Source organism: Myotis myotis, unplaced genomic scaffold (assembly GCF_014108235.1).
Source record: "Myotis myotis isolate mMyoMyo1 unplaced genomic scaffold, mMyoMyo1.p scaffold_m19_p_6, whole genome shotgun sequence".
NCBI classification, from domain to species: domain Eukaryota; kingdom Metazoa; phylum Chordata; class Mammalia; order Chiroptera; family Vespertilionidae; genus Myotis; species Myotis myotis.
In genome coordinates this window covers 89357353-89381529 of record NW_023416368.1, presented here as the reverse complement: position 1 = coordinate 89381529, position 24177 = coordinate 89357353, and the positions used below count along the sequence as shown (strand labels likewise).

The following is a 24177-nucleotide window of genomic DNA, read 5'->3' as shown; positions in this document are numbered from 1 at the left end:
CTTGTGAGGGAAGAACTGTTATTCCCTCCATTTTACAGAGGCCTGGAGAGGTTTAATGACTCAAGGCCACACAGCTAGTGAGTAGCTGGGCCAAGGTTCAAACCCCGTCAGCATGACGTGATGTCAGAAGCTGGACTTAACGACTAGGGAGTGCTTCTATGGAGGGGCTGGAGTCGGGGTGGGGAGGTGGGGAAGGATGCTTGAAGAATCCAGGGTCTCCAGTGAGTGGAGATCAAACCTTTCTACATGCAACAGCTTGCCCCGAGGTCTTGGTCATGTCCAAATGGGTTCCATCTGCATTTCCCAGCGTGGCATCAGGCTCTGTCTCGAGCCTGCCAGCTCCCAGGAGTGGGAATCAGAGCTGCCCCAGGGTGAGGAGCCCATCCCCTGAGCTGGTAGCTTTTCTCTCAGCCTTGTTGTCTTGGACAGAGAGTCCACCGAATTTGTTGATGCTTCTGGAACCAATAACATTTTGTCTAACTGAAGGCGAGAAACATCATTGTTTATAATAGGCCCCGTACAATTAAGCGTAAAGAAATAATTACAGTCTTAAAATGACTTTATTAAAAGAGAACATAATGAACAGCAGGTTGTATTAGCATCTTCTGAAATCTACTTCTGGATCTTGCCGGTTCCTAAGCTCACTAATTCCCCTGATTGTGACCAGGGTGCATAAACTGTCTTGTCTCCTGCTTTTTATCGCTTCACATGATTTCGTGTTTGAATTTTCATATATTGGTACAATCCTCATCCTTGTCATCTCTAATAGTGATGTGGCTTTCTGCGGCTTATCTGTCTGAGCCATTCCTCTCTCACTGGCGGGGAAAGGACGCCAGGCCCGGGGCGTCTTCCTCCCTGAATTTTACCGTCGTCCATTTTCCGAGTTGCTCTCGCTGAAGTGCTCCTGCCCCTTTGGCTCTTTTGTGTGGGTTAGTCATACCCTTTGTGGGTGTGGGTTTTGGTCTGTGTCCTTCCTAGTGTGTGCTTTCTGGTTGCTTTGAACTTGACAGAGAACATCACATCAAATCAGAGAGCGAAGCTAAATAGTAGTAATGTTTTCTGTTATAAGTGACAGAGACCCAACTAGCTTAAGAAACCTTAAAAAGGAATTTGTTCCCAATAAAATAGAGAAAGGGGCAGAAGAGTATTCCAGGACTCTAATACAAATCTCTCTCTCTCTCTCTCTCTCTCTCTCTGCTTCTGCTTCTCTCTTCAGTGTAGCTACTTATTTGTATTGTGCCATGAGGCTGGAACTTGGTTCCCATTTCTCTGGGCTCACACCTATGCAGTCTCATAGCCAGAAGGAAGGATGCTGTCCCATGCCTGCTCCACCAGCAAGACTTCAGGGAAGGGCCCTGTCTGGCCCAGCCTGTCTCATCCTTCTCCCTGGACCAGTCAGTGTGGCTGGGAAAAGAATGGTGTGGTTTGTGCTGCCTGGGTCATGTGCCCACCTGCAGCCCAGGAGGGGGGTGGTGCTATGGTTGACAGCCTGGCTGGAGGAGAAAGTCCCCAGCCCGCCCCGAGGGGAGCAGCTCTTCTGGGCAGAAAGAGTAAGTTCCCGGTGTGCGCTTTCAGGATGCACAGGAGGGAAGGAAGCCGGTTGGTACTTCAGGCCATGAAGTGAGTGGTGGCAGTGTCTAGAGGAGGCAGGCAGGGATGGAGGGCCAGGCTGTCCACTGTGAGCCCCGGAGGTGTCAGAAAACAGCCGTGTGGGTGAAATCCACCTTCCCCTTTCTCAGTGTCATGTACACTGAACCCACTTAACGAGGCCCTGCACTGCTGGAGGGGCCCTGAGGCAGCCGTTCCAGAGGCACATGGGCCTAGTAAAGCCGTTTGCTCTGCGTTCCCATAAATTGCCTGGGAAGCCGTTATGAGTGATTTGCTCTTCTTGGGAGCCCTTTCTTGCCTCCACAAAATATTCAAGTGCCCTGTTGGTTTGCGTGAGGCAGTGCTGGTGGCTACCCTGGAAGCATTGTTAGCAGTGGGGGCTCCTGGCAGCAGAGCCGGAGAGAGGACCCTGTCCTCACGGGACGGTGCCTGGCCCCGGTTTGCTGGCTGCAGGATACGCATGTGTGTCCTGCCGCTCGGCGACCCTGTCTTCACAGTGAAATCACCACCTCTGTCTACTTTATGGGGTTGCTCAAAATTAAATGAGAGAGCAGTGTCCGGCACACAGTCGGCTCTCAGTAAACATTAGCTCCCTTTCCTGTTTCTCCACTTCTCCAACCAGCAGAACATTGGTTTCCTAAGAAGATGGAACTTTGGGAAATCGACAATAACTTCAGACCAAGCAGCTGTGTGTTGGCCAGCATTGGAATGTTTGGGGGTTCTGTGGGAGCAATTCACCCCAATTTTATATGAGGCCAGACAGATTTGAGAAAGTGTGTGTGTTTGGGTGCAATCTGGATTAAGGGGATGTCTCATTGATAACTGGCACCTGTACTTTCTCTTGACTAAGACCAAAGCACGGAACTGAGAGGCGTGTCCAAGTGTAGCTGTGTCTGTGTGGGGACAGGGGTGTGTGTGTGTAGGTGTGTGTGTGCAGGTGTGTGTGTGCGTATAAGCATGCAAACTCTTTGCCATGTAACCAGGAGCTATGGCCTGAAGCATCACTTTCTTCATTGGCTGGGCCTGGAGCAGGGCAGGGAAAGCTGAGACCAGCTCTGCAGCCTGTGCAGCTGCCATGTCCCCGGCAGCACTTGCCTCCAGGTCACCTGGAGGGCTGGGCAAAGAACAGGTGGCTGGGCCCTGCTCTGGATGTCAGATCTGCTAGGTCTGGGGCGGGGCCCGGGAATGTGCATTCCTACCAAATTCCCAGCTGACGCCTTGGTCTTCGGACCCCACTTTGAGAATCGCTGACCTGTAGGAAGTCCGTGCACCCCTGCAGCCCCTCGGCATGATTTCTGCTGTGAGGGTCGGTCTTCTCTCATCTTGACTTTGCAGGAGCAAATCTGCCCAGCAAACAGGATTGCAGGGTCTAACAAATCAGATACAGGGTGCCTCGCTACATTTGAATTCCAGATAGACAATGGAATACTGGTTAATGTAAGGATGCTCCAAATATGGCATGGACATGCTCACACTGAAAAGGTGTATTGTTGCTTATCTGAAATTCAAATCAGATGGGTGTCCTGCATTTAATCTGGCAATTGTTTAATCAAATTGGGGGTCAAGTGTCCCTCTCCGTCTCTCCGCTGATTTCCTGTGATTGAATGGGCTACAGCTGCACATGAAACAAGCCCGCAGAGGGTTTGTGATTTGGACAGACCCACCTGCTGCCGCGCTCACTTGGCAGTCTTCACTTGATCTCGGCGAGATGGACTTGGCTTCTGTTCATATTGGTCCTCTTGCTGGCTCTCTGCTTTTCTCGCTTCGTGGTCTGCTTGCCTTTCTCTCTCTCCTGCTTTCTTTGATGCCATCTCCCTTATGGGGGCTGCGAAAGGAAGACATCTGAGAAGCGATGGGGCTGATCCAGGGAGGCCTGTCTTGGCAGGGAGAGCAGAGTCCACCAGACAGGTGACCGAGGGCGCCTGCAGGGGGAGTAGCACCTGGCCCGGCAATGGTGCAGCGATCCCAGCTGGCTCTCTGTGCATGTGCAAGGACACCATCGCCTTGGGGACTGCACCTACCAGAGCTGGTGTGTGTCGTGGTTGGAGTCGAGTGTGTCGTGGCTTGAAGGAAATTGACACCACGTGCTCTCGTGTTGACAGAGTGCTCCGGCTGCCGTGGACGTCAGTGTGTCTTGCGGGGAGGAGGGGACCTGAGCAATCAAAGGCGTCCTGGAGTCTTCGACGGGACAGGCTCCTAAATGGCCCCATTTGCCACTCTCGCCTGCCAAGGCTGCTTGCTCCCCCCCCCCCCGCCCCTTTCTCTCACAGTCTGCTGGTCTTGGGCCTGCTCCCCCTCCCTGTGCTCTGGATAGAGCTGTGGCCTGCCGTGAAGGAAGTAGGCCATGGCCTCAGGGGAGCAAGGCAGCCCTTCGTATTGGTTACCCTGGGGCCCAGTGCGTGGTGCCTGGCTTCGGGGGCCTGCCTCCTCCTCCTGTGTCCTCAGTGTGGCAGGGCAAGTGATGTGGGGGCAGGAGGACATCGCTCACCTGTTGTCCAGCGGGGCGCCTGGCGCCTGGAGGCGAGGGAGGGGTGAGGGAACTGTCTCCCTGTCACACTGCCTTGCATGGGACCCACATCCACCTGGGCAGGTAACAGGTGTCTTTTTCTTTTATCAGACGCAGGGAAAGCTGCTCCCGGTGTGTACTTGCCGGTGGCAGGCACAGTGCTGGGATGAGGCGCCCGGGTGGAGGGGAGATAAGGGTGATTGATGCCTCTCCTCTGTGCCCACGTCTCTCAGGCCCCTGTGAGGGAGGGAGGCCGGCATGGCTCACCCATTGGGTAACTGGGGACACTGAGCACAGGCCGCATCACGGGCAAGGGATGGGCAGAGCGTGGCCTGGTAATCCTCTGCGGCAGTGTGATTGCCCGCCCGTCCTCACGGGGAGGCTGTGTGGGCGGCTCCTCACCTGCAGGGGGGCCCTCGGGTCTGCTCAGTGGGCAGTTGCTCCCATGGGACCTGGCCTGGTGGGCACTCTGCTCAGTCCCCACTCCCTTGGAATTCCTCTCTGACATTGCAGGGACATGCGTGCCCTCCCCACCCTCAGTCTTTCAGTCATGTGGCAGGGGCTCAGCACGTGTTCGGAGAAAGGATGGGTAGATATCTACCACCGCATCCAGACCCAAGGTGTTTGGATGAAGAAATCAGTAGGGCCTGCCCCTTGGGAACGTGGGTTCCAGTTGGAGAGACCAACAGGGCAACAGCAGTAAATGTCTATGCCATTAAGTATTTGCTTGCCTGGTTCAGATGTTGTCTGCAGCTGGAATACAGAGGTGGAGGCGGTCAGAAAGGACTTCACGGGGCAGGACGGCAGGGGGGCACTGGGGAAGCAGCAGGAGGGAGCCGGGCCCTACCTGTGATCAAATGGCATTGGACAGGCTCCTGTGTTTTGGCTAAGAGATGGCATTTGGGTGCCTCCTTGGCGGGAAGGAGATGGGAGCCTCCGGCTCTGCTTGTGATCCCTGCAGAGCTGGGTTCTGCCCGATGCTGCTCACCTGTGGTCCTCCTCAGTGCTGAGGCCTCTGGAGGAGACATTTGGCCAAAGCTAACCTCTCTCACCCCCTCATAGCTCCCGCCTCATTTGCTGGGTTGTGGGGTGGACAGCTGCTGGTCTTCCATGTGATGTGAAGTCCTGTCCTGTGGGGGCTGAGGCTGGGTTGGAAAAGCTGCTTTTCCTTGCTTGGGGGCCGGGTGGGGAGGAGCTAGAGGGCGTATTTATGGGCAGGAGGGAGGTGGAGAGAACCTCGGGTCCCATTCTTTTCCTGCGAAAGATAGGATATGTTTCCAGCGCTGCAGGATGCTGGGTCTGGAAGGACGTTGAAGGCTTCTGCACAGGAGCAGGGGACTGCCAGCTGGGCACCCACCCCGTTGAACTCTGGGATGCAGGCCCGGCTCACTGAGCAACTTGGGACCTTGGGCTTCAGCTTCCTCCTCTGTAAACTGGAACCATCATACACCTGCTTGCCAGATCTCAGATTCTTTGGGAAGGTTCAGTGATAAAGGGTGGCTGTGAACACCTTTTTTTTAAATTGTGGTAAATTCTACATAACATAGAAGTTACCATTGTATCCATTTCTCAGTGTCCAGCATGTGGCACGAAGTGCGTTCGCATGGTTGTGCAACCATCACCGCCATTCATTTCCAGAGCGTTTTCATTTTCTCAAACTCTAGAAATAGCTTTTAAACCAGGAACTAAGAGCATGTTTTATTCATTTGATAAACAAGGAAACTCAGTCCCCAAGGAGCAAGGACTCACCTGAAGTCCTTGTGATCAAGGGGCACAGCGGACGTGGGAACCCCGGGCCCCACCCCCCTCACTCGCTGCCTCTGCAGAGCTTCCTTCTCCCAGCCCGCACCCCCCGGAACCTGGGGCCCCAGGCAAACCTGAATTTGTCCTGTGGTGGGACCCACAAGCCGCCTCTGTGAGGGTGGTGCTCTCAGGCTCTCCTGGTCTGTCGGTCTATTTCTCTCCTCCGTCCTCAAATGGGACAGAGTCTGGTGGAAAGCATGGGGGGCTGAATTTAGGGTGAGCTTCGGGATGATTGTATGAGCAACCTCACCATGTGGAAAGAGCTGGGATAGGGAATCAAGGTCTGGCTTCTGGTCCTTCTGTGGTGTTCCCACTGAGCACGTATCTGTTGAGGTCCTACTGTGTGCCGTCATTGGGAACATAGCAGTGAACAAGACCTATTACTCTGGCTTGCTGTTGCTGTGAGACAAATGATACTCGGGGACCCCAGGGCAAAGGGCACTGGCCTCTAGGAGGCAGTGATGGGGAGGGGTGGGGAGACGGGCCCAGCCAGGCTGATGTGACGGCTTGTGTCAGGGCGCTGGGCTAGAAGGAAGAAGGAGTGGGAATCGCTGTGGTGCCCTGGGCTCCATGGGACCCTCCACACTGGGGGACAGGCCCGGTCAGGCACCTGCCTCCAGGAGGCTCAGGGCCGAGGGGAGCACAGGGCCGTGTGCACAGTTCAGAAGTGGTGTCACTGGTGCTGACAGAGAGGACTGGGCGATGCAGGAGAAGAGGCCGATTCTACTGGGTGGGACCTGGAAGCTGGTGGCTTGAGGCCAGGAGGCTGTGCTCTGGTTTGGTGAAGAAGAGATGGGTGAGGACGCCCTCTGGGTATCTCACCCCAGGGGACTCTTGTTCCTGCCTGGGGCCACTCCTGGGACCTCGCCACCACCTGTGAGGCCACTAGGGCAGGGTTCACATACCCGTTCTGCAGGTGGAAGAGGGACGTGTGGAGGGACCTGGCAGGTCACTGGGAGTGCGGCCAAGCAGGAGGTGGCACCAGCTTTCCTGCCTTGGTCCCGGGCATGTTTGGTGCACTCCTTGCGGGTTCCCTGTTGCTCTGACTGAACCATCCATCTGGAGTGGATGTGCCCCAACTGTGTGGCCTCCAGGAGCCCCTCTAGGACGGCAGTTCTCAACCTGTGGGTCGTGACCCCTTTGGAGATCGAACAACCCTTTCACAGGGGTCGCCTAAGACCATCGGAAAACACATATATAATTACATATTGTTTTTGTGATTAATCGCTATGCTTTAATTATGTTCAATTTGTAACAATGAAATTGGGGGTCACCACACCATGAGGAACTGTATGAAAGGGTCGCGGCAATAGGAAGGTTGAGAACACTGCTCTAGGAGCTCTCAGCCTCGGGCCCCAGGCTCGGTGGCCCTGTGTTCCTCTGCTCCCTCTCCCTGGCTCCCTCCAGCCCAGAAAGCGGGGAGGAAGCCCTGTGCTGCAGAGGAGCCGGGAGGGAAGGCAGCCACGCTAATTCTTTCACTCTATGCGTCTTCTCCCAACACCAGGTCCCGGCTGGCGGACTTCCACGCCAATTGTCACGCCTCCTACCAGACGCTCACCAGCTGTCCAGCCGACAATTATCAGGCGTGTCTGGGCTCCTACGCGGGCATGATTGGTAAGCCACCCCCTCCCGCCCGGGCTCACAGTGACTCCGAGCTGCCCAGCGGGCAGGGGCCGAGGCCCAGCTCCAGCCAGTGGGGGGACACCTGACTCGCCTTTCCTGGTGGCGGTTTCAGCTGGATCTGGAAACCAGAGGCCAGGTTGGCTGTTTCATGGGGGAGGAGGGCCCGAGGAACTTATAAGGATTTCGAAATCAGAAGAAGTAACATTGGTTGCAGGGTCTGACATTGCAGGTGCTGTGCTAAGCAGTTTACATGACGAATTCTCCTAACAGCACTTTCTAGGGAGGTGCTGGGATCTCCGTGCTGCAGATGGGGAAACCGAGGCTTAGGGAAGTGGAGTAACGTGCACAGGTTCACCTGTTGGCACTGGGACCCAAGCCCAGTCGCATGAACTCCAGAACACACTCTGCTTGGGGGCCAGGAGAAAGCACGGGCCATGCTCGGGGGTGGGGGGGTGGGGGGGCATCCCCACGCCCTCTGCCCCCTGCTGACCCCATGGTTCCCTGGAATAGTAACACTCAGAGTTTGGACTATGAGTTGGGATGTATGTGTGTTTGGGGGCAGGTGGGAAGGAGGAAGGCTTCTAAGCCTCTTATCTTGGTGTCTGGGGTCTGGGGGCCCAGAGAGGAGGTCTCACTGCTCCCCTCCCCTTTGCCTCCCTTTCTCCCTGTCCAGGGTTTGACATGACGCCCAACTATGTGGACTCCAGCCCCACTGGCATCGTGGTGTCCCCCTGGTGCAGCTGTCGGGGGAGTGGGAACATGGAGGAGGAGTGTGAGAAGTTCCTCAGGGACTTCACCGAGAACCCCTGCCTTCGTAAGTCCTGCAGCCCCCCCTCACCCCCCCAGTAGCCCCTCCCACCCTCATCCCAAAGGGGCCCTGAGGCTGCCTGAGCCATGGCCTTCCTCCTCCATCGGGACAGCCAGTGACCTGTGGGGCTGCTCCAGCAGGGTGTCACCTGCGGAGACGGTGGCTGGGCTCTCCGAGTCACACCGAGCTGTTTACCACTGAGGCCATGAGTCTGTGTCAAGTCAGGCTGAAGGGTTCTGGTCTGCTATGCTGACAGCTTCAGACAGGTCCTCTGGGACAGCCCCATGGTGAGGCCCTCGGCTGTCTGTCGCTTCTCCCTTTGGGATCGATTTTTAAGGATCCATTGGAATCAGTGACTTTTTTTTTCCAAGTTATCAAACTCCTAATCCAAAGGCTGGAGAACAAGGTGAGCCACAAGCTCTGCCTGCCTCCATCTCTTCAGACTGACACCTCTGCTACCCACACCCACCTGAAGGTCCCTCCCCCTCCCTCCCCTCATTCTTCCTTCTGTCCATCTGTCCATGCTGCCTTTCTGTATGGCCCTGGGAACTCAGAGAAACAAGTCATAGTGCCCGTCATGGGCAGCTTGCAGCCTGACTGAGGTCTGTGTGGTCACAGTCCGGGGGGAACGTGTTGGGGACAGGTCTGCACAGGGCTCACCCGGACCCCAGGGTGGGATGCCCGGCTCAGCCTGCAGTAGGGGGCCCCTGGAGGCTCCTCAAAGGTGAACACCTGAGGGACAGGGCCATTGGTCAGCTGGAGCTGCAGGGAGGGCATGCCTGTCCACCTGGGCAGAGAGAGTTGTGAGAACCACAGACCACGGAGCCTTGGTACAGAGCATGGGGTCGCCTGGAGTTGTCTGGGCAGGAGGGGAGTCCCTCTCCCAAAGGGGATCCTGTGGTCCCCATTGGTGTTGGGGTGGTGGTGTGGGCCACTGGTTCCGGGTCAGATCTGCATTTCAGAGGTTCACCCTCTGGTCTAGTGTGGAGGGGTGAGGTAGGGATGTGGTTTTGACTAGTGACCCACAGAGGGTCCACTCAGAGGAAGGGACAGTGATGGCTGAGGACCCGAGCAGGGTCGGCGAGGGTGGAGGGGAAAGGGCTTTAGGAGGCGGGCTCAAATGGCGGCAAGTGGGTGGTTAGGGAGGTGAACTGGGGGGTTTGGATAGGGAGAGATGAAGCCTTCCAGATTGGAAACACGGGAAAACAGTGTGGACGCGGAAGGGAGTGGTGCCTGGTTCAGGTGTAGACATGATGAGCTTGAGGACATGGAGGTGGGCATTTCTTTAGGCATTTGGTTAGAGAGTTAAGTCTTGGGGACAGTTTTGTCCAAGAGGTTCCATTAACTTAGTCCTCAGTGAGTTAGTGCTAACTAATGGTGTGGGAGCCGGTAAGGCCACTCAGGGATGAAGGTGAGTCTGGGGCCCTTGGAATGCCAGTGGTGGGGACCTAGAAACACTGAAGTGGCAAAGGAGCCTGGGGAACCAGTACCTGGGGGGCTGGGGTGGCGGAGCTCTGAAGTGGGCGTGTCTGCAGCACCGAATGCCACTGGGAATAGGGCGCTGGCTGCCCTGGGCGTGGCCTGCTCCTCCCTTCAGGCTTCCAGGCTTGCTCCCAGCACCCTCCTCCCCTCCTCTGCACTCCTCATCACCTATGTTTCTTTCTATTCCGGTCTCTTGTCTTTCTAATCTCCCACTTGCTCTTTTCTTCTCCACATGGGAGACCTCGTATCTGAAGGGGAGCTTCAGCGCAGTTGAGTCTGGACCAGCTGCACCGTGCCCTCAGCTCTGGGCTGTGACAGGGAACATAGTGGCAGAGATGGCGAGGGGCAAAGTGACGGAGGTGCCCTTGATTTCTCTGCCTCTACCTGCTCTCTCCCTCCACAGGGAATGCCATCCAGGCCTTTGGCAACGGCACAGATGTGAACCTGTCCCCCAAAAATCCCTCATTCCCAGCCACCCAGGCTCCTCGGGTGGAGAAAACACCTTCTTTGCCAGATGATCTCAGTGACAGCACCAACCTGGGGACCAGCGTCATCACCACCTGCACATCTGTCGAGGTGAGGAGCGTGGGGAATGGAGCCAGGGCGGCTGAGGGCCTGGAGAAGCACCCTGCTGTCAGAGGCGGGTGTGGGAAGTTAGCCAACTGGGATGCACAGGTTCCTCCCCAAAGATCAGGGACCCAGGGCAGGGAGGAATTGGTGGGGCTAGTTGCCCATGTATTCATTCATGAGACATTCACCTTGCAAGTAGCCAGCTCCTGCTCAACCACAGGATTGTACCAGGTCGCAGGGGTTGCAGGGGAAATGGGGTGGTTACTGTGTATCAGCCTTCTGCTCCTTCCCAAGCGTGTGCCAGCAGCTCTCCCGACTTCACTGAATTTCCACACACAGAGGAGGTTCTTATTTTACAGGACCTGACCCAGAAGGCTCAGGCAACCTGCCCCAGCTCTCACAGCTAGTTACAGGTGGCATTAGATTTCACCTACGTCTGAGTCCAAGACCCATGATGATCATTTCTTTGTCTCTCTGTCATCTGTTCATCCATCCAACATGGGTTATGCACTCAGAGTGTGTCCTTATGTGAGATGCTAGGGAGATGCTGGTGAATGAGTTTGACACGAGCCTGATTTGTGGTCCTTATTGTGTTGTCCAATGTCAAACAGTCTAACAACCATTAGATAGGGACTGCGGTCAGGGTCATGACAGGACACAGGTGGCACTGTGGAGGTCCTTATAGAGCGCCCTGCTTAACTTCTCTTTCTCTGCTGACCTACCATCATGTCACACTTGTGCTACAGTAGATTCTTTGCATATTAGGTTGGTTCTACTCAAAACACACACACACAAAACCACACACACTCAATGACATGCACTCACATACATTCATGCCTTCTCTCTCTCTCTCTCTCTCTCTCTCTCTCTCTCTCACACACACACACACACACACGCACACAAACACACACACACACACACACAAAACCATGTACACTCACTGACACACACTCCCATACACTCATGCCTTCTCTCTCTCTCTCTCTCTCTCTCTCACACACACACACACACACACACACACACACAAAACCATGTACACTCACTGACACACACTCCCATACACTCATGCCTTCTCTCTCTCTCTCTCTCTCTCTCTCTCTCACACACACACACACACACACACACACACACAAAACCATGTACGTTCACTGACACACTCGCCCATACACTCATGCCTACTCACACACATACTCTCACTCTCTCTCTTGCTTTCTCTCACACTCACACACAGACACACATACCTGGAACAAAGAGTCCAAAGTAGGACCGAATGCAGAATTCCAGGGGAGCAGAGGACGGAGGGAGCAGTGAGGTGGTGGGTGGGTGTCATAGGGAATGTTTCAGGCAGGGGTTGGGATTGGAATGTCCAAGGTGGGCGGGGTGTGAAGTGTAGCCATGGTGGGGGGCGTTGGGAGCACAGCCTGAGCACAGGTGTGGGAGGCAAGGGGAACAGACATGGCTGTGTGCAGGGGAGACACCAGTCTGAATGGGCTGGGCTGGTGGGACGAGCAGTGGGTGGGCATTCACTACAGAGTTTCATTCATGAAGATGGGTGAGTTCTGGAGAGCTGGTGCACAGCAGTGGGACTGTCGCTAACGGCATTAGATAGTGCACTTGAAATTTGCTAAGAGAATAGACCTTAGACCTTAATTGTTCTCACACAAGAAAAACCAGGAAAATGGTAAAAGTGTGAAGTGATGGACATGTTGACTGGCTTGTGGTGAATATTTCACAGCCTGTATCATGTCATCAGGTGCACAACTTAAATTTACAGGGTGGGGCAAAAGTAGGTTTACAGTTCTGAGTACATAAAACAGTTTACTTTTGTGTTCTCTATTAATTATTGTATTATTTTCCATACAAACAACTGTAAACCTACTTTTGTCCCACCCTGTATGCAATTTTTGGTGGTCATTTATAATCTCAGTCAAGCTGGGGACAAAAAATGGTTCCAGGAGAAGGCTGTGAGCAGGGACTGGGCCTAGTGGAGCATTAAGTTCCCCGGTTCCCACTGCACCCCAGGGGCCGGGGCTGGGGCCATCCTAGATGGGAAGCCCACACCCTTCCCTGTCCAGTGGGCTGCCCTGTGTGTGACAGCTGACCTCCACGTGCCTTCATGCCAGGCTCAGCGTGGGCCTGCTCCCCTCCATTAGGCCCCGCTCCTGATTTGGGCCGATCTGCCGTGCCACCCTTGGACGCTTCCTAATTACTCTGAGCGGACTTGAGCGGTGGCCGGCGGGGGCTCTGGGCCTGCTGCACAGGCAGTCGCCAGCTCAATTTCATGCTACAGTGGCGGGCAGCTCAGCATCAAGGCTGTGCCACCTGTCAGGCGGCCATGCTCGGAGGTGGCCCACATGTCCCTCCAGGCACCATCCGCCTCCATGTGCCACGCTTCCACCCCTAGCCCATTGGGCAGGCTCGCCCACGGAGATGCTGTCTCAGCAAGCAGCTCTTACTGTGGTTGACCATGGGTGTGGGAAGTTCAAAGCCGTGACGCCTGCCCCACTACAACCTTTTCCCCATTTCACCGTAGAGCAGTGGTTCGTAACCTTCTGGCCCTTTAAATACAGTTCCTCATGTTGTGACCCAACCATAACATTATTTTCGTTGCTACTTCATAATTGTAATGTTGCTACTGTTATGAATCGTAATGTAAATATCTGATATGCAGGATGGTCTTAGGCGACCCCTGTGAAAGGGTCGTTCGACCGCCAAAGAGGTCGCGACCCACAGGTTGAGAACCGCTGCTGTAGGGTTTGCTGAATCGTGGCCTGGTTTCTTCTCACCCGAGCCGATTTTCTGCAGCCTCCCCATCTGGGGGCTTGTCTTACCCTTGATTTGACCCAGATAAGAGGTGATATATGTGACGGGGCCTGTAAACTGAGGAACACTATAGTGGGTGTGATGAGTCCTGGACCCTGGGCTCCAGAGGCTGCCTGGCAGGGGCCCCAAGGCCTGGCCCCGTGACCCTGCACTCCGGGGGTCTGCTGATTCTGGCCCTCTGGGCAGGACCGTTGAGGACAGCACCTGGGAGGAAAGGGAGAGAAGCAGGGCCTCAGAGGCTGCCCACCCACCGTCACCCTGGTTTCTTCTCACTGACGCTGAGGGGAGAAGCTCCTGGTTCTATTTTAATACAATCCTTTAAATGAGCACCTACTGGGTGGGAGTGCAGGTGAATACATGCCCGCACCTCGCGGAGGCTGTGGGTGCTTTGTCCCTTCCCTAGCTCGTACCCCCTCCCTCAGCTCCTGGCTTGGAAGGGCTCCATGGTGGTCAATGTGGGGTCCTTGGGAAAGACAACCACCCATGGCTACAGAAGGGAGTCCCTGGGTGAGAACAGAGACAGGAAGCTGTGGTTGGGGTGAGAGGGAGGGGGGAGGCTCTGCACCCCAGATGCCCCCATCCTCCTCCCCATCCACAGACCTGGGCCCCGGGAGAAGCCTTAGGGACCCTTCATTGACCAGACATGGCAGCCAGTCGGGGACCCCATTTGAATGAGTGGATGCTAGGTCCAGATGGCACTCTGAGATCTCCTTCTTACGGGCGGAAGCCCAGTGAGGACAGTAACTTGTCCCCAGCCCCGCTTCCCAGTCTCCGGGGCGGTTTCCTTCTGGCTGTGCTGTGCTGCCTGCTCCCCCATAGCTGCCTTCCCGGGACTCTCCCACAGTGGGGGTTTGCTGTGGGACTAGGGGAACTCAGGTCCTCATGATGGGCCTGCTGAGCAGATGTGAATGTCCAGAGCGGAGCCCAGAGGCCCTGAGATGGTCTGTGTCTGGGCATCCTGGCTCCGTCTCCAGTCCCGGCCTCCTCATTTCTGCTCCTGGCTATACCCTTACCAGTGGCCCTGCCCAAACAGGAACTTGGCGAAAGCATGGTGGAATTTAATCAGCAGAATGGCCTCTCCCCTCTCCCTTCTGGTCCTGCCACACACACACACACACACACACACGCACGCGTGAATGTCCCCTAGAGCAGGGAACCTGTAGGAGATAGCCCATCTTGTACCCTCATCCAAGGCCTTGTTTCTGAAGCCCAGGGAGGTTGTCCCACGGGTTAGGCTAAAGGCCGGGCAAGCAAGGTGCTGGCTGTGCCTCGCCAGTCCCTCTGAGCAAAGTGCTTCTCCTTCCCTCTCCCCCACCCTCTCTGCCTGGATGTCGCCTCTGGTCCCCTGATGCCGCTCAGGCAGAGCTGCCTTCCACTTACGTAGGGCTCCTGCTTTGCCTCATATTGGCCCCTTCGCCATGCCTCTGCTCGCTGCTCCCAGGCCAGCATCCCTGGGAGACTGGCCACATCTTGCCCTCAGTGCAGCCTGGTTAACTGCTTGGCACGGGCTAGCGCCATGTAGAGGGAGGGAGAGAACCCGAGTCCCCAATTCATTGCTCTATTGGAACTGCCTGCTTTCCGGTGTAGGAAACAGTCTGTTTGACTGGTCGCAGGCAGCTGTTTATTGTTTCCCGCTCTCACTGAAGCCCTCTGTGTGTCGGGAATGTGCGAGGTGACATCTTTCTGTTGAGCATGCAGGAAGGCGGTTAGAAGGCCCCCTGGACCAGGGCGCTTCGGTGTGGATGGGGAAGGCTGGCAGTGGGTTGGCACCTCCCCTGGCCCTGGTTTCTTCCCAGGGTCCTGGGCACTCCCGGTTGCTCTGGGCCAGTTTGCAGAGACCATCAGATCAACTGGTGAGCCCATCAGCTCACCCTTCCTTGTGCTAAGGGGCCCCAGCAACACAGTCCCCTTTGCTTTTGTGTCTCCACTGGCCAGTTTCTGCTCTTACCCTTGATACAGCCGTCACATCTGGGGGAATTAGAAATGAGTTTGGAGGGGTTGCCACACCCCCCTCACCACTCAGTTGGGCTCAGCAGCCAGCAGCCACCTGCCTCGGGCCCCTCCTCCTCCTGCCTGTTCCCTGGTGGGTCTCTCACTTTGTGCACATGCCCTCGGCTGTCAGAGTGGGGCCGAGAGGTCTGTCATGTGTCGGTATGTCTATCAGGCACAATTCCTGATTTATAAATACGGCTTGTTTCAAAGCTTTGGGAAACTTGCATGCATTCCTTTTTTCCTTCCCTCCCCCAACTCTCCCTCACAGCCATTCATTTATTCATCCACCTCTGCATTCATGCATTTATTCAACACAAATCCTTCTGCATGTCACTATATCCCAGGCACCGAGGCTGACAAGCTTACTGGGCCAGTACCTAGGTCCCCATAGGGGTGGGATGGACATGCTCAGAAGATCGGGGGAGGAAGTGACTGGTGCACCAAGAGGACTGATGCCGTGTGGTGGGATCCAGCCTAGTAGCACCTCGTGGTCAAAGCACCACTAGGCCCGGAAGAGAGGGAGATTGACCACGTGGAGACGCGGGAGTGGACCGGAGTAGGTGAGGCGCCCAGCAGAGCGGCCAGCGGAGCAAGTCAGGGAGGCAGGACAGCACGGAGAGGTTGAGTAGGGGGTGCTGCCTTCGTGGATAAAATGTTTTATTGGATCAACACCGCACCTTGTTTACACATCGCCCTTGTGCACAGGCAGAGCAGAGTGGAGTGCGTGGCCGGCAGAGCCTGAAATCGCTGCTGTCTGGCCTTCTGCAGAGAAGCGTTTGCCTGCTCTGGAAAGGGAGGGACAGCAGGCGGTGGGCGTGGGCGAGAACGCGGAGTGGGGGTGGGCGGGGATGAAGACCAATGAGCAGGTTGAATGGTGAGTGTGGAGAGGCCCTGAAGGCTTTTGAACGGGGGGTATCGTGATGAGAAGATGAGAACTGTGATTTGGGAGGATAGTTGACAGCTGGGGAGATTGGTTGGCAAGGGTGAGTGAGGGACCTGCTGGAGATCTTGGCGATAGTCAGGTAAGAGGGGAGGGGTTGAGCTGTGGGGAGGAGCTGTGAGTTATTGGGGTTGGGTATGCAGCAGGGAAGTGACCAAGGGCACTGAGATTTGGGCGTGGTGCCAGAAATAGAAGCAGAGACACAGGAGAGAGCTAGCTGACTCCATAGATAGACCAACCGACGCTGGACTTGGTCCTGGCGCCTGGGCCAGACCAGCAAGGCTCTGATGGGACTGCCGGACCCAGCTTGGGAGTGCAGACAGAGGTGGGCAAGGAAGAGGAGGAAGATGATAATTTCCTTCCAACTTTCTCTGGGAGAATTTTCTAGAATGCAACCTTGCCTTTCTGCCATCCTCTTTCCGTGTCTGCATCCCTTCCCCAGCTCAGGTCCCCCAGTGCCACCCACACAGTCAGCGTTCATGCTTCTGGTGGCACCCACAGTGTGGAAAGTTCTTCCCAGTCACTGTGCCCCCCTCCATGTTGGAGCCCTGCCTCCCCCTGTCCCAGCAGCCACCTGTGCCCTTTGGGTGCTGCAGTCATAGACCCTGAGCTGGCCTCCAAGCGATGAGAGGCTCAGAGTAGGCTGGGGCAGGGGCTGGAACAGCCCACCTGTTGCCTAGACTCTTCCACTGGAGTCTAAGCAGCAAGATGGGCGTCCAGGGCAGCCTGGGGTGTGTGGCCGCCGAGGACAGTGTAGCCCGGGGGTCAGGGGACAAGGCAGCCTCCTTCCCCTCCTACTTATTGAGCTGGTGTGGAGGTGGCTGCATGGATGCTTATTTCTCTCACTGGGGTGTGAGTAGGGCTGCGACATTTGTCTTTGGTGCCCACGTGGGAGGGAGCACCAGGAAGGGTTAATGGTCAGGAGGGTGGCCAGGAATTTGTCCCCTGGTGGTTTTCAGATGAGTTGATGGAACTGCTTTCTCTCTGCTTCTCCCACGTGCATCTGCAGAGAAGGCCCACGATGGGCTGCTCTGGGTGCTGCTTTGGGTGCTGGGCTGGGTGAGGGGCCTTGGGTTTGCTTTAGGAGAGGTTACCGCAGCCGTCACCGTCTGCTCTGTGTTCTGGAAGTCACATGCGTCAGTGAGGCACGTCTGCCTCTATTTTATAGATGAGGACCATGAGGCTCCAATAGATGAAGGGACTTGTCTCCGGTCATTGGCTGAAGTAGACTGGAGCCTAGGGCTCTGGCCTCTCAGGCCCTTCCTTCCCTCCTTGGGTCAGGGTCGATCCTGTGGCCGGGGGGGGCCCAAGGGTTAGGACCCTTCAGTCCAAACGAACAGGACAAGCATCCATGCACTAGCTCATGGCACCTGAGGGGAGAGCTTTGGGACAGCCAGGGGGCCTGTCACCTGCACTCAGCTCGCCATGGCCTCTGCCTGGGTCTGCAGCACTGCGCATCCTGTGCAGGAGGACTTCCCGTGAATGCTGGGAAAGGCGCATTCAGGTGGGGCTCTAAAGGGGCACGAGACTGTCCTGTCCCCGCTCTTCCTGGAGGTCAGCCCTTTCCTCCCCACGTCCCTGTGGCCCTGCCAGAGGCCACAGCTGCACTGTATCCCCTGGGGCTGGCCTGGCGGTGTCTGTGCTTCCTCATGGTAACGGGAGTCAGAGGAGAGGGTGAAGGGGTCCCTCTCTGCTGCTTCTCCTCCTGTGTTCCCCCCTCCTCCTCTGTGACCCTCCCCTTCCTGCTGTTTCCTGCCGCTTCCCTCTCCTTCCCCTCCATGCCCTCCTCTGCCTCTTCCTTTGTCCCCTCCCCCTTCTTCTCCTCCCCCTGCTCCTTCTCTCCCCCTCTTCTCTGCCCTCTGGGTGCTGCTTTCCCCTGTTCTCTCTGCTTCTCCCTTTCTCTGATTTGCCCTCTTCTATCTCTCCCTCCTTCTCCCTCCCTCATAGTTGACAACATGCCTGCCCTCCCCTCTTAAGAGGACCTGTCAAGCCCTTCTCACTGGAAACTGAGGAGTCCAGGCACAGGCCAGGCTGCTGCAGTACCCACGCCAGGTGGTTACATGGTGCCTACCCTGGGTGACTCCATGGTGCCCACACCAGGCTTTGTCTCCTCAGTCTCTGTCTCCTGGGAACTTCTCTGGGGCTCGCTGGGGTGCAGCCTTTAGGGCCAGCAGTGTCAAGGACCCTGAGCTCCCTGAGAGCAGGCATCTCATCAGATAAAGTTATATGGCCAGGCTAGAGGTCATTGAATTGAGTTATTGTCTCAGGCCTTACTTATTTTTAAGCAGTTGACTATTTTAAAAACAACTTTGTGCACAATTCCAGTATATCAAACAGAACTGAGCTGTGGGTTGAGCTGGGGGTGAGGACCTGACCTGGCCATTTGACCACACAGGCTCTGTATGCAGTGAGCCCTGTGGTGAGGGCCCACGGAGGAAGCAGACCTGCCACACCTGGACAGTGAGGGCAGGAAAGGATGCAGGAGGCACAGTGCTGGGCCGGGTGGCACAGAGCCCAGCAGGCCCCAGGATGTCACGGGGGCAACTAGCAGGGGCTTGGAGTTGCTCAGGGAAGCAGCCAAGTGAAGGTGAAGGTTGAACAGTCGGACAGGAGGCAGTGGTGGCAGTGGTCTCTGAGGTGGGGCATGCGGGCCACCCTGGCAGTGGCCTCCCACAGCCCTGGCCGGAGCTGCACTGGGTCCAGGCAGTAGAATCCAGTCCTTGGGGCAGAAGGGCCCCAGAGCACTCGCCCTTTCCCAGGGATGCAGGTTGGTGGCTTGGCTGGGCTGGATCTGGGCTCCTGGGTCATGGTGCTGTGGTCCTGAGCAGGATCCTCCTGGGTCTGGTTTCCCGCCCACTGCACGCATCGTCACCCTGGTCACATCTCCACCATTGGCAGTGACTGCTCCTGGCCGGACCTCTGTGTGGTAGCTGGGCTTTGTTTAGCTGACCAGATGCCCTGGGTGGTAGATTGCCTGTGATGTCCAAGGGATTTTGATACTTGTGGCCAAGAGCAGTGATTTAGGCATAATTTCTTGGGCTTCCCAGTTGCTTCTCGTGGCCAGAGAGTCCCCACAGGTGCCTAGAGAACCAAGCCATTTGAAGTCAGGATGGAAACACCATATCCGCCACCTGGTTCCCGGGGTCACTGTTATGATGATGATAACAGAGGACTGTTCGTCGGCACACCCTCTGGTCCTGCATCCAGGCGGTTATCCGGGGGCATAGAACCCGGAACCATCACCAAGCCAGCTTTCTTTCCATTCCTTACCTTGACCACAGAGCTCCCAGGGGCTATACATGGTTTAGGTGGAAAGGCTAACCCTTGGCACTGTTGCCAGTTGTCCTCCTAACATGCACCAGGGCAGACATAACTAATCAATCAGTCTCTCTCTTCCCCTTGAACCCAAATGAGGACTCATGGTCTTCAATGAGCTGACTCTCAGATGCCGATTCTGCTCAGTGGCATGCGTGTGTTCACTCATCTGTCCATTCGTGCACCTGGTGAGATGTTTACTGAGCTGCTGTCATAGGCCAGACACTGTGCAATGTGAGGGGAGGAGGGCGTGGTCCCTGCCTGGCGTGAAGAGCTGAGTGTGGTGGAGAGACCTGTGAGTGGCTTCTGACTCTGTTATGCTGGACATTGGAGAGCGGAGTTAGAACTCTCTCTTCAGGAGCCGACAGGAGCCGGGACCTAGTCGCTGAGATGTCGGAAAGGGGCAGGGTCTTGTGCTGCGTGGGATGGAGCCAGAGCTTTCCCCTGTGCCCTGTGCTTCCTGACGCTCACAGCAGATGGCAGGGCCCAGAAGGTGGGCCTCATCCGAGTAACAGGACAAGCTCAGCTGTGGTGAGCCGTCCTCACTGGTGCCTTCTCTCCCACAGGAGCAGGGGCTGAAGGCCAATAGCTCCAAAGAGCTGAGCATGTGCTTCACAGAGGTGAGTGGGGCAGAGTGCGGTGGTGCAGGGGCCTGGTCACGGGAGGCTGTTTCCAGGTGAGCCTCAGACTCAGGGACCTCAGATCCTGTTGTGGGCAGGGCCAGCTGAGCTCCTGGCCCGCCTGGGCCTGATGGGCACACAGACTGGGGGGGTTGGGGGCTGGGGGCGGGTGCAGAGGCTGCAGCCAGAGCCTTGGCTGTCTTGGGAGAGACACTGCCTGCTCTGAGCAGGGCCCTGCCAAGCCTTCCTGACTCGTTAAGGCAGGTGTGCAGAGCACATGCGCGTGCTGGTTCTGTGAACTTGAGGAGACAGAGAGGACACAGCCCCTTCCTCACAGGAGCCCCGGTGCATGGTGGTATCTGACTGTATGATAGTCTGTCTATAACTTACCCGAGAAGAGGCCACATAAGCTTCCACAGCAGGAGGAGAGCGCAGTCAGAGATATGCAGGGGGTGCTCTATGGAGGGGAGGGATTCGGCCACATTTAGGAATAGGAAGAACAGAGCAGCTCTCTCCTCTCCTCAAGAAGGTCCTGGGACCCGGGAGCCTCTTCCCCTTGAGATCGTTATCTGGCCCCTTCTCCCTGGCCTGCGTCAGGCCTTCTTCCCCCCCGGGCAGTGTCAGCCAGGCTGTCCTGGGCACCATGGCACTGCCTTCCCTAGGTCGGGGCTCAGCCCAGCTCCCCGGAAGCCTGGCTCTGCCTCCAAGAGGGTGGGCAAAGGGGAGCCCCCTGGATGGGTGGGAAGGCAGCGGCATGGGGAGTCAGTCCTTTTCTTTGCCTGCTCCCAGCCCTGCTGACTCCTTTGTTTGTTTGTCTTTCCTGTTCTCTTTGCTTCTGTCCCCTTCTGCCGTGGCCTCAGCTCACCACCAACATCATCCCAGGGAGTAACAAGGTGATCAGACCCAACTCAGGCCCCTGCCGAGCCAGCCCGTCGGCCGCCTTGACCACTGTCTCCTTCCTGATGTTGAAGCTGGCCTTGTAGGCTCTGGGCACGGCGCCTGGAGGTTTCCGAAAGCTACGTGGACGAGAGCACCCGCCTGCTGAATGGACACACACACACACACACACACACACACACACACCTTGCAAAAAATTTCCCTCACCTTGTCTCTGAACCTGTCTGTTCCCAGGTTTCTTCTCTGGAGTTTTTCTAAGCCAAACAGACAGTAGGCGGGTAGCCTGAGAGCCTCCTGGGGGGGCCCCTGGCAAGGGCACCCCAGTGCTGAGGAGGGCGCAAGGGTCTAGACATGCCCCACACCTTCTCCTGGTGTTTTCCTCTCTGGACCCTGACGAGACCCCTGCGGCTACGGGACAGTGGCCATGCCTGGTGTGGTCTGAGGCAGGACAGTGGCCGCTGCTCTTCTCAAGTTGCCCACTCTGGGGACTTGCTGGGGCTGGCAAGGGGCGTCAGGTGGCAGAGCAGTTGGGGCTGGCCCCTGGGTCCAACTAGGCACCAGTCGCACCTCCACGTGCTTTGAGAGTGGAGTTTATTTTGCCCTCCCTCTGGGCTGGGCAGGTCTGCTTCTGGCCTGTGGAGGGGTGTGCACGGAGGCCCCCCACTGTGGCACAGGTTGGGCAGCTCCAGGGCCTTGGGGGCTCAGCCCACCTGGGACACCCCCTCAGGAGGAGGGAGCAACACTTGGCCGCAGCTCGGGGCTGCTGCTTCCTCTTGGTGGCAGGAATTTTGAAATAAAAAAGAAATGATTCTTCGGTGGCTCTCTTTGGAGAGGGGGCTGCTGAGAGGGGCAGCGAAGACCACAGTGGACGTCCACCGCCCCACGCTCTGGTCTCCGCAGCTCTCTCCCCACTTCCACCTTATCTTTCCTCATTTCTGAGACATACGCCAACTGTATGTACACAACATGTTGCCCTTCTCAACATATATGTATATACACATCCATATACATATATTGTGTGGTCTCCCCTTTCTTTCCGTTTTTTTAAGAAACAAAACTATTGAAATAATACCCCAACAGATGAGCAAAATGTATTATTGTAAAGTTTATTTTTTTTATAACATTGTCTATGAAGGAATCGGAGGAGATGGCCTCCCCGTGTCCCGGCCCGTTGGGCCGCTGGGCTGTGGGAGGGGCTCCTGATCGCATTCACGCTGGCCAGGCTCCAATAAATGTCCTCACTCCCGTGTGCCTTCTCCCTGCTTGGTTCCTGGCCCAGCCGCACCTTGGCTGCTTACCTGGGGCTCCTGGGTGGGGCCATCTGTCACGTGTGCTCGGTGTGGGTGATGAAGCTCCGTTAGGAGATGCTTGTATACTTGGTGGGTCTGGGGTCCCACTGTGCTGAGTCTGTCTGGCCACTCACCTGTCTGTCTCACCTCCCCTTCCCAATGAATGCCAGTGCCCTTTGGCAGTCGGTCCCAACCTGGAAGGGAAGGAGTGGCCGTGAGGATGGAGGTGAGGGGACAACTTGTCACACTTAGGGTATGTTTTTGTTTGAAGGCTGCCTGGGCGACCCTGTAGTTGGCCCTGCTTGTCCGCCCGCTGGGACTCCTGGTTTACTTAAGGGTGTGTGATTGTGAGGCAGGGACCTGGCTTCTTGGGTCCCACCAGGGAAGGAAGACGCTGTGGCTCAGCCCTGCTCCTTGTTTTCTCTACTTACCACCCAGCCTCTACCAGACATGGGCCTGCCATGCTCCCGGAGAGACCAGAAGGATGCCTGCTAGCTGACTGTGTACACGCGTGTGTGGGCTTGCAGGTGCTCACGTGTGTGCCAGTGCACATGGCAGGAGAGAGGAGGCACGGTTGCCAGTGAGGGATGTTCCCGCTGTCAGCATGGCCTTCAGGGATGCACACGATCCCATCCTGTCACCTTTGGGAGATGGGTTGCTGTTTTCCATTCTCCCAATCCGGGGCCCTGCAAGTGGCTCTTGTTTCTGGCCACTCATGCTCCACGTCCACGGTCGTGGTCACTGTGATGTACAGCATCCCAGCCCCTGCATGGAGGGGCGCTGAGGAGCCCTCTTCCCCATCACCACTGGCCTGACTCTGTGGGGCCACTTGGGATCCATGTGTTTGCAAACAGCAAAGTCTGGTTGACTTCAAGGCTTGGTGGGGGGAATGGCTCACAGCATCAGTGTTCCTAGGACAGTCGCCAAAGAACATCTGCAGGGCTGGACGGCAAGATCATAGGGTCAGCACGCTGCCTCCTCCGTGATGAAGGAGCACCAACCGCCATCCAGCTGTGTGCACTGGGACCATGTACCTACGTCCCGCCATTCTTGGGTGCAAGGATACGTCACATCTGGCATCCCTCATGGGAAATAAGCCCTTGGATTGCATGATGGGGGAGAGGAAGTTTCCCAAGAAGAAGTGGAGGTGCCATGATGAAGGGAGGAGTGGATTCTGGGCAGCTTTCCTCTGCCTTAAAACATCTCCCAGGCACCGCGTAGCTAAACTTTTACCATTAAATATTCATTCCTTTGGTTGAGATGACTTCTGTTCTCTGTGATCCTCTCAAAATGTGTTAATAAAACTGGGAAGAATAAAATGTTACTATTTAATGTTAATTAGCTTACTAGTGAGCCCAGACATCGAGCTTGGGCTTGGGGGAGATAAGGGGAGAGGAACAGGAAAGAAATCAGGAGATTGGTCGGGGCTACAGAGATAGATCTGAGACTGTTTTAGAGTTCTTCTGGGAGAGTCACCACATGCAGTGTAGACCAGCCGAGACTTTACCCCAGAGTCAGCAAAGTCTATGAAATGAACTTGCTTTGTCGCCAGCCCCCTGGGGACTCCTGATCTGGGGCACACATTCTCTGCAAGGCTGTGCGATCTTCCCTACGTTTTCCAGGCTCTAGTACCTTGGCAGGTTGGGACCACATAGGGATGTTTCTCCCCTCGCTGGGAAGGCTTCCAGCCTGGGATGATTTTGCTCAACCAAAACATCAGCTTCCCACCTGGCCCCTGCCCCTGCTGCCCTCCTTTCAATGCAGCTAGGCCCCACTTGGACCTGTCTGAGCACCCAGCTGAGTCCCCACCCATACCCGCCAGCCGTGGCTGGGGAGCCAATGAGGCAGATCAGGAGCTCAGGGGACTCGGCATCAAGCCAGCCATGCCCGGGTCCTGTGCT

At 56.3% G+C, this 24177-nt stretch overlaps 1 protein-coding gene across 4 annotated transcripts in view; it reads left to right on the top strand.

The window, feature by feature from the left end:
* GFRA2 (GDNF family receptor alpha 2) overlaps positions 1-23579 on the top strand; it is an 89074-nt gene extending 65495 nt beyond the window's left edge. For 3 of the 4 annotated variants that reach the window (XM_036314828.1, XM_036314827.1, XM_036314829.1), the window contains 5 exons: positions 7422-7531; positions 8214-8354; positions 10234-10406; positions 20037-20090; positions 20951-23579. In XM_036314828.1, coding sequence (XP_036170721.1) covers positions 7422-7531; positions 8214-8354; positions 10234-10406; positions 20037-20090; positions 20951-21073 — 601 coding nt within the window. In that variant the 3' untranslated portion in view covers positions 21074-23579. The remainder of the gene's footprint in view (positions 1-7421; positions 7532-8213; positions 8355-10233; positions 10407-20036; positions 20091-20950) is intronic. The other variant, XM_036314831.1, reaches the window with a different exon arrangement.
* The last annotated feature ends 598 nt before the right edge of the window (positions 23580-24177 follow it).